Raw genomic sequence first — 18,069 nt, forward strand, 5'->3', positions numbered from 1 at the left:
CTTCCAATTTGATGCACTTTAGCCTTCTTTTCCTTTTTGGAATAATTATATGGTGATTTTTAATATTTCAATCATGTATTTCTGCTTGTATGATTTGTATGTACAAATCGAATAAAAGCTTTTGAATTGAATTGAAATGATTTACACACCTGACTCTTAAGTTACACCTACCTGCCTGCTGCTTGCCAGCTACCTAGGGTTGAGCAAGGGAAGAATTTATTGAGACCTTTACTGACCTTTTTAATGTGTTTTTGGCCTTAAAACTAGTGGTAAGTCACAACTTTTCACTACTAATAAACCGATTTCCAACAATAGGTGTAAGGTTGGTAAGGCAGGCGTTAGAAATGGGGGTCTCTAATTGGCAGATGTAGGTACAATTGTCCAAGTAGGGACCCTTGCTTCTAGTCAGGGTAAGGTGGATACACACTTTAGAGAACCCCTGATCACCCCTTTGGTAACTTGGGATGAGCAGACAGGCTTATCCCAAAGGCAGTGTGTAAACTATTTGTACCAACGCTTACAGTAACATAGTGAAAAACACAAAAAATGGTCACCACACCAGTTTAGAGAAATAAAGTATGTTTATCTAAATCAAACAAGCCCAAAATGGCAAAAATCCAACATATGTCATTAAAAAAATGATAAACTATTGATGCGTGATTTTACACCAAGGTACCTGTAGGTGCGTCAAAGTTCACAAGGCCAAACAGCTGCAGACAGGAGAAAATACAGTGATGCGTCAGTTCCTGAGTCCTTGGGGAGGCGGGCGACAGTTCTGCTGCACGCAGAAGAAGTGATGCACCGAATTGGGACTGTAGGCGGAAGTGAAGCATTGAAAAACAAGACAATTCTGGTTGGCGGGTGATGCATGGGAAAACTTGGTACAGAGGTACTATGCATGACACACCATCACCGTCAGGACACAGCGAGGCTTTGCGTTGTCTGGCGTCATTTTCAATAAGCTCAGTTGCCCAGTTCTTGCAGAGATTAGCTGCAAAACGCACCTCTGACTCCCTGTAACTCGAAGGAGGCACCTCAGGCAAGGGTAGGACTCACAGATGGCAGAGTCCGGCAGCACCAGCAGAGTTGCAGGAAGTCTTTTATGTCCCTGAGATTTCTTAACAGGAGGCAAGGACACATATGTCCTTGAAGAACCTTCACAAGCAAGATATACAGCAAAATCCAGTCCTTTGTCCTCTCCTTGGCAAAAACAGCAGCAGCAGGCCAACCCAGCAAAGCACACACAGAAAAGGGGCAGCCCTCCTTCTCAGAATTCTCCAGCTCTTTCCCTTGGCAGTGGCTTCTCTTGATTCTAGAGGTAATCTAATTCTCTGGGGTTTAAGGTACAATACTTATACGCCATGTTGGCTTTGTTCTCTTTGTGGCAAGAGTCTCTGAGTCCAATCAAAACTAGCTCTGCCCTCTCTGGTAAAGCTTCACTACAAGGGGTGGAGACAAAATTGTACAGAGGAGACACTGCCTATTCAGTTGCAAGTGAAAACTCCTCCCACCATTCTAAATGCAGCCATGGTCTTTTCGGCTCATCGCTGAGCCGCCCAGGAAAGACAGGAAACACCTCAACCCCCCTTGTGGCTGTCCACAGTTAATGCACATCCCCAGCCCCTGCCACTCCAATACCAGACAGTCAATACCCAAAGCAGCAAAGGCACACAGAATAGTTAGATAAGAAAATGCCTACTTTCTAAAATAGTCTTCCAAAGACATGGATAACGCAACTCATCTGTCGCACTGCTGAATGGGGCTTTTCCCCAGTAAACCACTAGTGATGGGCAACAATTCAGGCATGTGAATCTATAAGAGATATCAACACTATAGAACTATAGTTCGCGAAAATAACTTGTTTCGTAATCCGCCCAGGGCTAATGCTCTGAGACACATACCTATGTATGGCAAAGAGGAACAAATAGGAATGGGCATCATATAGCTGCAATAGTAATGCTGTGACGAGACTACCAATAAGCACCAGAAGCCTTGCTGTTATACAAACAGTTATCCTATTTTTTCAGAGGAATTCACCAATGAGTGACATAGGAATAGGCATTCAACAACCATTATATAACTAGGTATTGCAGCTCTCGTGACCCACTGCAATAATGCATGTGCCCTAACAGATCTGTTTGATCACATGGTCACAGGTTAGATTCCAGGTGGTCCACTCAAGCTATATTTTGTCTGAGGTCAATAAAAGGATTACCATTAAGCTTTGTTTCAACCCTTTATTCAGTGCCAAGATGCAGCAAGGAGTGATCCTGCCCTTTGCAGATACACATTCTACACATTGTATGTTACTGGGTTATAGTGTTCACCGTACAGCAGAGAAGCATACCAGAAAGACATGTTTTCTAGCACCTATTTTTGGCCATCAGTCTTAAAATATATACTTCAATAATTTTTAGCACCAAAGTATAAAACTTTGGAAACAGTAATGCCTCCCCAACACAACTCTAGAGATAGAACACAAATAGCCCTTCCACAGCACATTGAATAACATGAAATTCCACAATGGTAATGTGACATTGCTGGGTATCACCTCTGGAAAGTCCAAATCCTCGCCCGCAGCTATTTGGAAAACAGCAAAGTTGAGCGGGCAGAGAGGAAAGGAGCCATAGGAACAAGGTAGTCACTTTGTCAGTTCAAACATGAATCTAAATATACTGGCTCCATTACCACCCTCTTACAGAGCTATTTTCACTGTGCTTTGTTATCATTAACCTGAGTGAACATCTATATATATATGGACCATGGATCAGTAGCTATCATCTCTTTGAGTTCCATTTCATCTCATTAACAAAAGAGGAATGGTTCAGCAACTTCCACAGGGGAAAAATTAGTTTTGCCCTTCATTACCACATTCTGTTTTGCAAGATGCCACAATGAAATATTGCATCCTAGAGCAATCATGTCTTTTTTAAAGCAATGGGGTTGTTAATGCTGCTTCAAAGTCGGCCTACTGTAATCTGAGAAAAACAGAATTCTTCCTTTATGCAGCTTTATATTTCCCCTCTGCTGCATTGCATGCTGGACATTGCAATGTCATCAGTGAGATCACCAATTATGTCATTTACCATGTAATGAGGGTTGTATTTTGTGGGAGGTCACTAGCAGTGAATGACAGTGGTGCAAATTATGACAGTCCGGTAAAATGAAAAGCAGGCACTCCAAGGAATGTGGTTCCAAATCAAAATTCATGGTAGGCAACATCAAATCATTTTTCTATTTGTATGCTTTTGTTCAAAATAGTGATACAGAGTTTTTAAGCCATTTTTAAAGAAACACCTCATGACTCAATAGTGCACTGAAAGATTGAACATAGAAAGCATCCTTGTTTTCAGTGTTTGTTGGTGACATCTCATAATGTTAGAAAACTTTCACATTTCATTAATTGAATTGACTGAAATCAATTCATTTTACGAATGAAAGCATTAAGAGGTAACAAAACATCAGAATTAGAAGAAAATGCAACACAATAACAATCCAACACCCATTTGCGAAAATAGGTTCAGGTTTAAAATTAGAACACCTCAATGACAGACATCTACTAGATGTTTCCAGAGATAGCAATTTTTAAAGGAAGAATAAATCACAGGTTTTCACATAGCTCAATAAATCAGTGACATCTACTGCAACTCACAGTTTAGTTAGGGTTAGCCAGAATATGTAATTTAGAAACAGCAATAAGGGCATACTTGTGGTGACCATATCTCCGGCAGGGAGCCAGTCATAGGAACCAACAAGGTCAAGTGGAATATTTACCTCACAAGGAAAGCAGTCTGAAGTCCAAATCCAGTGTTTATGGGCAACCCACCAAAGGCTTCAATGGAGTGGTTCTAGTGCCACTGATACAAGATGCTGAAAATGCTGTAGGATGCTGAAGATGCTGTGCGATCGACGAGGGGCTTCCTGGGACTACTCCTCAGTTCACAGCCTTAGTGGGGTGACTTTGGCCACAGGGGTCGATGTCCCTCAAAGCCATGATGGGTCCAGTAAAAGTCCAATTGCCACTAATTTACTGGTCACTGGTAACAATGAAACCAGTGGTTCTCTTTGGAAAACCCTGGGTACTCCTTGGGGGACCAAACTACACTCCGACAAGTCTCCCAGGTCCAACGGGCTCAAGTGCAACTTTTGAGCATCGTTACTCAGCCTTTCTATCTGCACGTCAGTGGCCAGTGAGGGTCAAGTGTACTCCAGATTTTGTGGCACTGTAGCTGTAACAGGAAGTCTGCCAACTGAATCTTGGAGTTACCTTCTGTGTCTGTGGCTTGGAGACGACTTTTACTTGAGCGGGAGATCACAAGCACAGTCCTTTCTTTGCTAGCCCAAGATGCAGCAGGTACAGTTCAGTCTTTCATGCAGCCTCTCTTTGCTGGGTCTCGGGACTGGCAGGGAAGACCTTATTTGGTCCTCTTTACAGTTCAGATATAATCTGGCATCTGAGCGCCAGGGGTGCCACTTTTAAGCCTGTTTCTTGCCTAGGGAGAAGTAGTGACTACCTAGCCAATGGGCTACCAGGTTCCCTTCCACCTGAATACAACTTCCTGTGAACTGTGGCATCTAACTAGCCCAGAATGTACAATTTTGCCCACTCCCAAAATGGCAATACCCCTCTCTTGGTGTGGAGAGCTCACAAGCCCAACCCAGAGGTGTGGCTACCTTGGGGCTACAAGCTGCTGGAAAAACGGTATGGCAACCACTTCTTCCTCTCTGTCTGAGATGTCAGCCAAGCTGCTAATACAAAACAGCACCATATCTCATGTGTGACTGCCATTTGCCACTCAAAAGCAGGTTTTTTTCCTTTGAAGCTCGCCCTTTAGGCTCACACCTTGCTTGGCCAATTTGCCAAGAGGAGGTTGCACCTCTTTAGTCAGCAGGCCCTTTGTGATCTTTCCTGAGAGTCGTTCTCACCTCTCCTGAGAAGAGCAGAAGGCTGTCTCAAGGATAGCAACTTTGGTGAAACAGTAAATAGTCACTGGAAACGTTGGGCAGCAAAGTGACATCTTGCTAAAATGGACATTTGTGCAACAATTACATTAAATTAAACTTGAGCATCATGGATGGTTAAATGTAGCGATTCTTTTAACACCATGAAGTACCATACATGGTATTCCTAATCAGACGTTAGCACTGCTAAATTGTCCTTGTTTAATTCTGTACTTTCGAATGGGGATACTAGACTTTCCACAGTAAAAATGAAAATGTCCTGTTTTTACTGTCAATAAAAGTAAAGCTAGTAAAACACATGGGCATCTTTTCAATATAATGCACCATGTCTATAGGGCTCATTAGCCTACCTCAGGAGTGACATCAATATTTTAAAAAGAAGGTTTGGACTTTGAAATTACTTTCAATGGCAAAGTCGAGATTGCAGGTTAAAAACTGCTCAGCCAGCCAGCATGGGCTGACTGGGAGTCATGTGTAGCTTTGTCATGCTCTTGGTGGTACAGTAAGCACTGCAGTCTATGAGGGGCACTTCAACTTTTACACCCTGGGTACAGTTGGTACCATATAAATGTGATTTATAAGTAAGTTAACTTATGCCAATTTAGGGTGAGCAAAATAGGTACATGTTTTCATGGGACATAGCACTGGCACGGAGGCCTGTGTGGCAGGACCTAGTCAATTTACAGATTTGAAATAATAGCAGCATCTTTCCATATGCTTGGGGTGATCATGCAAAAAGAGGCATGTCAGAATATAATGATCTCCTCCATATTTTGCTTGCTCTTGTCAGTATCATGGCAATGATATTATGGTATCCTAATGTTTCTGTAGCTGATGTTCCGACTTTCTACCCAATAGAAAGCATTATGCAAATACAAATGCGAGTACGTCAGTTAAGGATTGAATGGTTAATGGGATTAGACAAAGAGAGGGAGCGTGTAGGATTTCCTTCCTAGATGGTGAAAAGATGAGTACTGTATTTAGGCCACACAAGTATGAGTGAATGATAGAAAGTGGAAGGTAACACATTTAGTTCAAAGCTACATAAATACGACTTTCAAACTCTTTTCCTAAGAGAAAGCTTGTTTTGTTTATTATTTTTGTTTCAGATGCCCAATCTTTTGAAGACAATTCAAGGTTTATTGAATGAAACTTTGGAAAAGCTGACAGGTACGTTTCCAAATGTAATTTATTTGTTCCCATTGTTAACTATGTCTGCATTTCGCTGACTCTCTGTGTTTCTCTTTCTCTCACTCTCATTCTTTGTCTCTCAATATATATGTATGTATGAAAACATAGTTAAACATATCTATGGTTATGAGGTAATACCAAGAAAACACTGAAATTCACCAGTTATGTTTACCTCCACAAGCCATACCTCGTAGAAGAGCAATGCAACCCATAGCTTCCACAACAGATGTAATGCTTATGATCTCATAAGTTAGTTGTGTGTGCCTCTTTTCCTCTTTCATGCTTTCATACATACATACAAATATTTATGCCTGTTCGTCCTTGTGAATGTCTATATATATATCTATATATATATCACGTGATCAAGCGTTCTGGGAAAGCGAAACGCATTGTGAATAAACACAGCAGTGAATATTGACAAACACGGAGTCTTCCTTTACTGAGAGTGCGCTTTCAAGTGATATATCTTATGAGGATTGAAACAGCTGGTGTGCTCCGCTGGCATGCGCGCCACTCTCCATGGTTCCCTTGTAGTCCGGAAGGAGTGCGTTTGATTTTTATATATATATATATATTCACTGAAAAAACCATAGGTTATAGACCATATATAGTTAGGAATTAGCATTTACAAAACCTTGAAAATTCACTGCAAAAACCATAGGTTAGAGACCATATATAGTTAGCTGGACATTTTATTGACATAAAACCAATGAAATTCCATATATAGTTAGTTGCACTAACTATATATCGCGCACCCGCAATCCACTGCTGATGATGTCACATATTACATCATTCATGACATGGTCAGTGACATCACTGATGACATCACTGATGACATCTCAAATGACATCACTGATGACATCACTGATGACATCATCCAGTGACTGTGTGTTTCTGTAAAGTTTAAATATGTTTTACATATTGAAGAATGAGTAGATGTATAACTGTCTGGACGAAGGATTTAGTAGGTGCATGACTGAATGTATGAGTGAGTGATTAAATGTGTCTCACTGAGTGCATGGGTTAGTGACTAAACTGTCTTAATTTGTGCATCATTATGTCTGTTGTTCTGTAAACTGCTGCATGTGTTGATCAGTAGCTATATGATTAACTATATGGGTTATTGATTGATTGTCCAAGTATTTGTATGGGAGACTGAGTGTGTGTGTGGCTGGCTGGGAGGTGTGTGACTCTGTGCAGATCAATGTGTACTTGTATCAATGATTGTATAAGAAAGTAAGTATGTGTTAGTATATGTTTGAAAATGTAAGGTGCTCTATGTTTAACTGTATAGACAAGAAAATGGAAGTGTGATTGATTCTTTACAGGACTGACTAGGTGTGTGAGTAACTCCATGGATGAGTGGCAGAGTGTGAGTGTCTGTATAGGTGTATGAGTGCATAGGATAGTGTTGTAAAGATGAGTGATTGTATGTATGAATGATTGTATGGGTGAATGAGTGAATGTGTGTGTAGACGTAGGAATCAGTGAGTACGTATGTAGTAACTAGTATTGGTGTGTCAATGGTTTAAAAAATGATACTCTGTATTTAACACTGGGTGAAACAGAGGTTATATTAAAATGTGAGGAGATGCATTGTATTGTCACATGAATGATATCATCAGTGATGTGGTCATTGATGTCAAATGAGATGTCATCAGTGATGTCATCAGTGATGTCATTTGAGATGTCATCAGTGATGTCATCAGTGATGTCACTGACCATGTCATGAATGATGTAATATGTGACATCATCAGCAGTGGATTGCGGGTGCGCGATATATAGTTAGTGCAACTAACTATATATGGAATTTCATTGGTTTTATGTCAATAAAATGTCCAGCTAACTATATATGGTCTCTAACCTATGGTTTTTGCAGTGAATTTTCAAGGTTTTGTAAATGCTAATTCCTAACTATATATGGTCTATAACCTATGGTTTTTTCAGTGAATTTTCAAGGTTTTGTAAATGCTAATTCCTAACTATATATGGTCTATAACCTATGGTTTTTTCAGTGAATTTCAATGGTTTTTTAATAGCAAATATCATAAGCTGTCGAATGTCAAATACGTGGTAAGTAAAAACATTTTCGTGTTTATGCACACTGATCTGCTTTGAATGCTGCCCCCCACCCCTCATTTCTATTAGGAGTACTCTCTCTTTGCAGATAGTGAAGGGTAGTTAACGCAGCCCTTTGCCCCCTTTGTAATCCGTCGTGCCTGCTTCTCTCTCCATTTGATTGATTGTTCTCTTTGGTTCATTCTCTATTTACAAACAAGCACAGAGTCGCAATACTCTGTTTAGTCTTTGCAGATAGCGAAAAACCGTGTAAAAAAACAAAAGGAATCGAGCAAAATCAGTAGGCCACTAATGGGATCTCTTTTTGACCTCGCTAAAATAGAAACATTAGGAACAACCTGTTGAAAATAGCAATGCGTATGTACATAAGCGGCGTTCATTTGTGTTCACAGTACCCCTTGTTGATTGTTTGAATCGAGCATTGAATTGTTCGAAGTTGGTTCTCTTAAGGATCTTCTCTGCCTGCAAACGAGGAAGAATAGGAATATTCTCTCTCCCTTTGCAGATAGTGAAGGGTAGGTAACGCAAGCCTTTAACACGTCGTACCTATTTCATTCCTCATTGATTGATTGATTGTCCGAACATTGACTGTTTGGGAATTAGTTCTTTTTGGAGGTATTCCCTGTTTGCAAATAAACGTAGGAAAATCTTTGCAAGTAGTGAAAGGGTACGTAATGCGGACCTTTCTCCCCCGTTGTAATCTGTCATGCCTATCTACTCCCCACTGATTGATGCACCTGTTTCACCCGGACCATTTACTAGACATACGTCATCTGGCCCGACCAGAGAGCACCCCTAGTGAAAAGGACATATGCAATAATAACGAAGTGATCACTGTATCCTGTTAACAGAAACTTTAGCATGAAACAACCTGGAAAGAAAAGAATAGGAAAACGAAAATCAGTAGGCCACTGATGAACATGAACTTTTATTAAACAACGAACAAAGAAACGATAACATAACGTAATGATAAAACCTATTAATGTCCTAGAAACAAGAAAACGTTAAAATATGCCAGTGGTGAGAGACCAGAAAAACAGTAAGAGAAACCAAATCACCCCTCGCTGTCCCACCGCCTGCCACGCCAAAAAAATCGATAGACTAGGGAAAATGCAAGTCAGTAGAACATCCGCCCCCACTCTGGAAACTTCCAAGGTGGGGCAGGGTTCCGGCTACGCCCAGCCGGGAGCAGCCCATATAAGGCAGGTCCTGCTGCCACGCCTCGGCCAGGAGATCCTAACGTAGGGTGTAGCCGGAGGAGAGGCCGAGACCAGCGGGACCCGGCCAGGGGATTGCCTTTACAACGCTGAACAGTTGCAGGGGGGGGAATGTCTCCTCGACCCTCCCCTCTCTCTCCCAGTCCGGCCGCGGTGGCCCTTGAGAGTTGCAGGTAGTCCCGCCACATGCTCTTCCGGTCCGGCCACCAACGATCGGGGGGCCGAGGCCGACGGGATCCGGCTGCAGCCGATAAACCAAGAAACCCGTTCATGGGGCCAGAGCCAGGGGCGTCCGGCCGACATCTACCGGAAGCCCGGCCCGAAGACGGACGGGACACTTCTTCTTTCTTGTATAATTGCTGCAACAACCCTGGGGGGGGATGTCTTGCACATGCCTCCGACCCCCCCCCCCCTCGTCCTCATCGCCTGGTCCGGCCATAACAAATCTCAAGCGAGACGCCGTGGGGTGCACTGGGAGGGAGAGACGGTGCGAACAGGCCTCTCCCGCCTCCCCAGTGGAGGCTTCCCAGCTGCACCCTCAGCGCTCCAGGCGCCCGGAAAAGAGTTCTTCCACTGTGGCCATGCTGCAACGTCTCGCCCGGCAGGGTGGAGCCCGTCCGCTCATTTGACCCCGCGATCGCCAGTAGCTACCGAACTCTCAAAATGGCGGTCGACCTGGCAAGAGCGGGCCCAGCATAAAGAAATGGCCCGGTCACTGGTTGACTCCACCACCGTAGTCCTCCACGACCTTGAAGATTCTAGAGGAGCCGCGGGAGTCTCCGACCCCCGATGGGGAATGACTGCCATGATCACCCGTGGAGTGACGAAACTGTATCCGCGGGACGTCGGCACCAGCCTCACTTTGAATTACTAGAATCCTGCAGACCTCACTTCCGGTGAAAGCACAGTGTGACCCGGTAGGAAAAATTGTTGCACCCCCTCCCCTTTTTGACTGATAGTTCAAACCACCGATCCTTTCCTTTGCCCTTTTAACGGAACTTTGGACTGCCTCCCCCTCTTTTACATTTTCTAGAGAAAACAAAACATTAACCACTACATTAGCATAGCAGTTGACACCAGAACTGTTTTCAAATTGAAAACCAACAACATCTTCAACAGAATCCTTTTTGTTTCTGCTGTGACCCTGCTACAGCACAGGCATTGTCCCCAGCAGTAATTCTGCAATGCCGGTAAGAATAGCTGTGGTGCCTACTGGACTCACTCACCCCCGCGGCGCCCCACGCCGTTATTTGCTGGGCGGCAACTTGCTAGACATCACTTTCGTGCCATCTAGATTTCAGCGCGTTCTGCTGCCTTGGAACTATTCGCACAACAGACCGCTACTGACAAGAATATTTCATTATTGGTGATGTCAATTTCAATAAATCTATTGGATAATTCAAAAGAAATTGCCACGGTCTCTTCGTTGTTTAAATGTTTTTACTGTTTTTGTTTTGTTGTATATATTTATATGTTATTAAAGTTTTATATTCCAACTACTTTGTTGGAGTGCTATATATTTTTAATGTGACACATAATTGTAAAAACTTTGATGTACAAAGAGTCATTCCTGGAATCTTCCGCTTCAGGCTCGGTCCCCTCCCCAATCACAATACAGGATAGTTTTCAGATAGTAGGAACACGTGTGGTGTGACGGATCTCCTCGGGTGTGGGCCTTGATCTACTATAACTCCTTTGAAGAGGGGTGATTCTTTACAGCTGGGGCCATAAACTACATCTGCAGGGCTAGCTGATAGCCTGGACAATCGGACACAGAGGAAGAGGAGTGTCAGAGGGTGCGGTAGTGAATAGGGCGAAAGGGAGGTGTCGGGCGGGCACAGAGTGTGATTCTCAGGGAAGAGCAGCGCAGATGGGGGGAGGTTTATTGCCCATGCATAAGACAGAGAGCGGGGGTGACCAGTGCCTGGGGAAGATGCTTGCGAGGGTGAGGAGCCATGCTACGAATCGACAGCGTGCAGAGAGTGGGTCTGGTCAAGACATCTAAAATGGCTGCCGTGCACGACAAAAGTGTGGCATTTCAAAAAAGGCAAGATGGCGCAGACAATGTTTTTCAACACTTCCTCATTTCCTTCGAATCGAACGTTAACAGACGTTGGGGCATATTACCGAAGTTAAGCGATATTTATCGCTAACGATGCTTACCAACGAATTTTTTACCGCTAAGCATCGTCAGAAATTATTGAAGATAAACCTTGCTATTATCAAGGTTTATCACAAATGCGATAATAAACGGCCGCAATGCATGAATATCGCTAAAAACTCAGCGATATTCATACATTACCGAGCTAATGCTCTTAGCCATGTTATCCACCTCCCATTGGATAACATGGCTAAGAACTGCTCAGGGCAGGTGTTACTTTTTGGAGATATTCGCGCTTAGCGCGAATATCTCCAAAAGTTGGTAATAGGAGATTGATATCTTGCATGTTGTAATGCAAGTTATTGTGGTATATGGAACTCATACCATAATCTCTCAGGAAAGCAGAAACTGATCCTTTTGGGACCGCCTAAAAAGGCCTAGGGGGTGAGGAGTACTCTACTTTGCCCCCTTTTCACGTTCCGAACTATTTTATTTTACTCTCTTCTGTAATTACACAAAATAGCAGCGATAAGATGCATCGGAGACACACAGTGAGAGAAAGGAGGCCGGAGATGAAGAAGAGATGTCAAATACACATTGGAGATAATATAGTGGCAGAAGGGAAGTAAATATGAATAAACTTACCATGTAACATAAAAATGTTGCACTCTATACTATAAGTCTCATTTTATACTACAATCACTTCGCTACAACCTCATAAATTAAAAATAAAAATGAATAATGTCTCAAACAATTTTTGATTTCTAAATATAAATTTATTCTTCAGAATTTTCTAAATTTGAAAGAACTAGTAACATGTCCTCATCAGCAATGTCCTCATGAAAAGTCTGCAATAATGATTCTTGTAACTCTATGGTCTCCAAACACTCGATAAATTCGCCATCAAGAGATTGATCAAAAAAATCATTCAAGTCATCTCCTCCTTCTGACAATATTTCATTATTGGTGCTGTCAATTTCAATCAATGTAGTGGAATCATTCAAGTCATCTCCTCGTGACAATATTTCATTATTGGTGCTCTCAATTTCAATCAATGTAGTGGAATCATTCAAGTCATCTCCTCCTTGTGACAATATTTCATTATTGGTGCTGTCCATTTCAATCAATCTAATGGAATCATACAAGTCATCTCCTCCTTGTGACAATATTTCATTATTGCTGCTCTCAATTTCAATCAACGTAGTGGAATCATTCAAGTCATCTCCTTGTGACAATATTTCATTCTTGGTGCTGTCCATTTCAATCAATCTAATGGAATCATACAAGTCATGTCCGCCTTGTGACAATATTTCATTATTGGTGCTCTCAATTTCAATCAATGTATTGGACAATTCAAAAGAAATTGCCACGGTCTCTTCATTGTGAGCCATTTTATTTTGAAATTGCTTGCTGTAAATTGCAGAAAAAAACTAATCACTTTCATTTATCGTTTTTAGTAATACATAATATAAAACTAACTTTATCAAGTATTTAGTATAACAGAAGGACTGCAAATAAATAACAGAAAACATTTTTCAAATTATCTTCAAGTGTACAACATAGTTCCCCTTACAAATTAACAACTCACCTTTTTAAAAGTAGGAAAAGTGTTAGTACTGTGTAAATCAAACACCAGAAATTCACCACCAAAAATTCCTCACAAATGTACCTCAGACAGTAGTATCACAAAATGGCTGTGGTTTACTCTCATTTGACATATATACATAACCAATTAACTTTCATCACACACAAACACAAAACCAAAGTAACATTTTAATTGGTTCTAAATTTCAATACTTTCAAATGTGTTTTCCCCATGCAATTTTCCATAGGACATTTACATACGTCTACAGCCTGAATGGCTGAACGGAATTACACCAAACTTGGCAAAATGGTACATCAAACCTAAGAGGTCAGGAAGGATCTACTATGCCCCCTTATGGTCATTTCCCCCTTCGCTTTGGCCTCCTCTTGTCTCTCAATCCTACCGAGAGACAAGATGGAGGCCGCTACGAACTGTTTGGAATGTTGACAGACGCCGGAGAACCAATCAGCTTCGCAAAGCTCCGTAACGCGAAAAGTACGCGAAGCGGAGCGCTGTTACAGATATATATCTTTTTTTGAACGTTAATTTCTCAAAATCCACTGGAGCACATATATTGAGACCTAGCAAAGGCACATCGGGCTACCAGTCCCTAATATTTTACCAAGTTTCGTGCAAATCCATTCAGCCGTTCGATTATTATTATTATTTTTTTTTTTTGCCCCGCGGGGCCCTTTTAAAACCTCCACATCAAACCTAGGGGGTCAGCGAGGATCTACTATTCCCCCTTATGGTCATTTGCCCCTTCGCTTTCGCCTCCTCTTGTCTCTCGATCCTACCGAGAGACAAGATGGCGGCCGCTACGGACTGTTTGGAATGTTGACAGACGCCGGAGAACCAATCAGCTTCGCTTCACAAAGCTCCGTTGCGCAAAAAGTACGCGTCCTGGGACGCTGCCCGGTCCGCTGTTACAGATATATATCTTTTTTTAAACGTTAATTTCTCAAAATCCACTGGAGCACATATATTGAGACCTACAAAAGGCACATCGGGCTACCAGTCCCTACAATTTTGCCAAGTTTCGTGCAAATCCATTCAGCCGTTCGGGCTAAAAGTGAGGCCAACCGCCCTATGGAAAACTCAATGTTAAAAACACGTTTTGGGACGCCCCTTTTTTCTCGGCCCCCCCTGGACGAACACCCCCCAAATTTTCAGGGGCTGCTCAGAAACAAAATGTTCCATTTTCCAGAAAATTTCATCCAATTCCGTCCACAAACGCCAAAGTTATTAGACATAGAATTTTCAAAAATCCCATAGGGAAAAAATCCTAACTATATATACCTACTGGCGACCGCCAGTAGGTAATATATATATATATATATATATATATATATATATATATATATATATATATATATATATATATATATATATATATATATATATATATATATATATAGAGAGAGAGAGAGAGAGAGAGAGAGAGAGAGATTTTTTTGTATACATTTATAGTTATCTCAAGTAACTGTAACTAGTACCCTAGAAAAACAATAACTTGCAACACTGACATGCACAGTGTTGTTATCAAAGATGTTGTTTCAGATGTTGCACTGGTGGTATCAATGATGTCAAGGAGTGAGTCAGGAGTGTTGTAATATTTGATGTCATCAATGATTTAATTTATCATGACATGAGTGACATAATATCATAATATGTGAGGTCATATACAGTGCATTACGGAGGTGCATGTGATAGTCAGCTCACTGAATAACTGGTGAATTTTATTTTTTTGTTTTGTTTTTCAGCTTTAATTTTTCACTCAATTCAACACCTATCTATAACGCTACTTTAACCTTTGCTTGGTCAGTGAATTTCTAGGATTTTTTAAGTTAAGAAAAAATCTTAGGGCCATTTCTAAGTATAATTTTACTTTAACCATTTTCTTTCAGTGAAGATCAATTTTTTTAAAGTTAGAGAAGATCACATTACCATACCTGACTAAAACGCCTATTTTATCGTTTTTTCTATAGGAATGCCCAGGCTTATTTGAACATGTTCAGTCAGCATCTCCTTAGCGCACTGCCTTTGGCCATTTGCTACAGGGAGCTCCTACTGCCTGCAATCAGTTATCCATCTGCGTGCCCTTGCCCCCACCTCTTGCCCTTCATACTAAGCTTGCTGCTCTTCCTCTGTTCTCCATTTGCATGCCCTCGCCACTCTCACCTACTCTCTGTGGTCAGCTTGCTGCCCCTTACCCATTCCCTCTCCCTGTCCCTCCCTGGCCATCTGTGGTTCCTTGAGCTGTCCCTGTCAGCCTGCCCTCTGTGGTAATCCTGCTACTCCTGCCCATAGCCACCACCCTCTGCCCTCAATTTTCCATGTGCACGCTGCTGCCCCACTCATCTGTCTTCCGTGGTTCATTATGCAGGCCCTTCCCATGCCATGGTCAGGCTGTTGCCCCTATCACCCTTCTGCCTGCCTTCTGTTTACCATTTGCATGCCACTGCCACTTCCCACCAGCCCTCTATGGACAGCTTATTTCCTCAGCCCGTGTCTGGCTTCCCTATGTGTTCAGCTTGCTGTTGTTGCACCATCCCCCCTTATCCCTGCTCTTTGTTCCCTGTGCGTGCCCCTGCCCACTCCCTTCTTTCCTAAATGTTCTGCTGTGCTGCCCCTCTCCATACAGGCCTGTCCTCTGTTGTCAGCTTGCCGCACTAACCCTCTCCTCCCTATCTCTGTTGGTTAAGTCTGTGCCTTACCCCCTTCCGCCTGCCTTGCATGGCCCAATGTGCTGCCTTTGCCTCTCCCACTTACCCTCAGTGGTTAACTTATTGTGCTTACCCCTGCATCTTCCCCCAGTTGTCTGTGTCCATGCCCCTGTCCACTCACGCCAGCACTGCATGGTTTGTAGTGCTGCCACTGCCCCCTGCCTGACCTGCTTTGTTAGCTTGCTGACTCTGCCCTATTACTCCACACCTTCCGTTCTATGTGTGTGTGCTCATGCCCGTTCACTCCTGTCCTCCATATTCCATTGAGCTGCCACTGGCCCTACAGCCTGCCCTGTTTAATGCATTTTGCTGCCAATGCCCCTTCCATCTGCTCAGTATGGTCATCCTGCTGGCCCAGTCGCTACCCTTATCCCCTCCCTACTGCAGTTCATGCTGCCATTGCCCCTCCTGCTTGATCTACTGGTCTGTTATGCAGCCAGTGCCCTTCCTGTCCATCCTGCATAATGACCGTGTGCGTGTGTGTGTGTGCATGTTTGTGTATGTGTATATATTACCTACTGGCGATCACCGGTAGGTAATTATACTTAGGACCTAGTTTCCATAGACAAAGTGTTTATTATGTTGCTAATAACTTTAATGCAGTTCGGCGAATCTTCTCAAAATCTTCAAAACAGGTGTACTGGTCATTTCAGCTGCTGTTTTGAAAATTTTGGGGTGATTTGTCAAGTCGGGGCTGAGAAATGCTGGGGTCCCACAAACTTTTTTTCCCCTTCCAATTTCCAAGGGGGATTGTGAACATGGCTGCAGCCCGAACCGCTGGACGGAATTACACTAACCCAGCTCTTGGTCCAGAAAGAGACATTCGTCTAATTTGGTCTAATTTGGTATAAATCCATTCAGTAATTTTTGAGTTATTAAAGAAAAACAAAGAATTATAGAGGTCTGGAGACGCAGAGAGTTAACCAATCGGACAGTTCTCATGCTGAGACCTGATTAGCTGCCAACACTTCAACCAGACAGCCATCTTGGGACTCAAACTTTTCTGAGTCCCCCAAAAAAAGGTGAGAAAAAAAGAGGAGGTCAGAGTAGGAATAAACTGAGCTTCCATAGGCCAGGTGATGGGAGTCCGGGGAGGTGAAAACATTTTTTTTCTCAATTGTGCCACATTTTGCTCTTGTTTTTGATAATGTCCTCTGGGTAGGCCTGGTTCTAAAGGGATTAATATTATTAGGAGGGCATGAGCCACCCTATTTTACAAAAGCATTGTGTTAGCTAACATTGCTGTTAAACTCAGCGATTTCTATTCAAAACATTCTTAAAGTCCAATCATGATGTGTACCGGGTTTGTTATTATTTCTTAGAGGTGTGCTTGCAAGGGTTCACTGATAGAATATCGATGACAAAAATATCGATGTTCAAAATATCAAGAAAAAAATATAGACTACAAATATATCGACTCCCATAGCTACACAGGTAAGTACAAAAATATTGAATCAAAAATATTGATGTAAAAATATCGATTTAAATATATATATCAAATAAAATATTATATATTAAATATTAATATTTATTTTAACAAAATAAATTATATTTAATATACATTTTAACAAAATATTTGAAATAAACTTAATAAAAAAAGATAAACACACAAACATAATTTATACTTATATATATTTATTTAATTTCAAATAATTAAAACTTTAGAATTGTACAAAAATAAAAAAGATATCTAAATGATAATAAATTAAAACATTATTAAAAATGTTTTTAAATACATTTCCCAATACAATCAGCGCAACAGTAGGGAAAGTTTTGGATAGCAAAATAATTACATTTACTATTCCAACTCCACTCCAGTGAGTGTAATAGGAGGGAAAGTGTTGGATAGCGGAGGAGTAAAAATTAATATTCCCACTCCAGTGAGTGCAACAGTAGGGAAAGTGTTGGATAGCAGAGGGGTAAACATTTCTTCCCACTCCAAAGAGTTCGACAGTACAGAACGTGTTGTTTAGCAGAGGGGTAAAAATTACTATTCCCACTTTAGTGAGAGCAACAGTATGGAAAGTGTTGGATAGCGGAGGGGTAAAAATTACTATTCCCACTGAAGTGAGTGCAACAGTAGGAAAAGTGTCGGATAGCGGAGTCGTAAAACGTACTATTCCCACACCAAAGAGTGCAACAGTAGGGAAAGGGTAGGATAGCGAAGGAGTAAAAATTACTATTCCTACTCCAGTGAGAGTAACAGTA

At 41.8% G+C, this 18,069-nt stretch overlaps 1 protein-coding gene across 1 annotated transcript in view; it reads left to right on the top strand.

Moving 5' to 3' along the window:
* The window catches only part of LOC144768432 (uncharacterized), a 325,471-nt gene that overhangs the window by 198,947 nt on the left and 108,455 nt on the right, over nt 1-18,069 (top strand). The window contains exon 7 of the mRNA XM_078652078.1: nt 6,072-6,132. Coding sequence (XP_078508204.1) covers nt 6,072-6,132 — 61 coding nt within the window. The remainder of the gene's footprint in view (nt 1-6,071; nt 6,133-18,069) is intronic.

The sequence above is a fragment of the Lissotriton helveticus genome, chromosome 7, assembly GCF_964261635.1.
Source record: "Lissotriton helveticus chromosome 7, aLisHel1.1, whole genome shotgun sequence".
Lineage (NCBI taxonomy): Eukaryota > Metazoa > Chordata > Amphibia > Caudata > Salamandridae > Lissotriton > Lissotriton helveticus.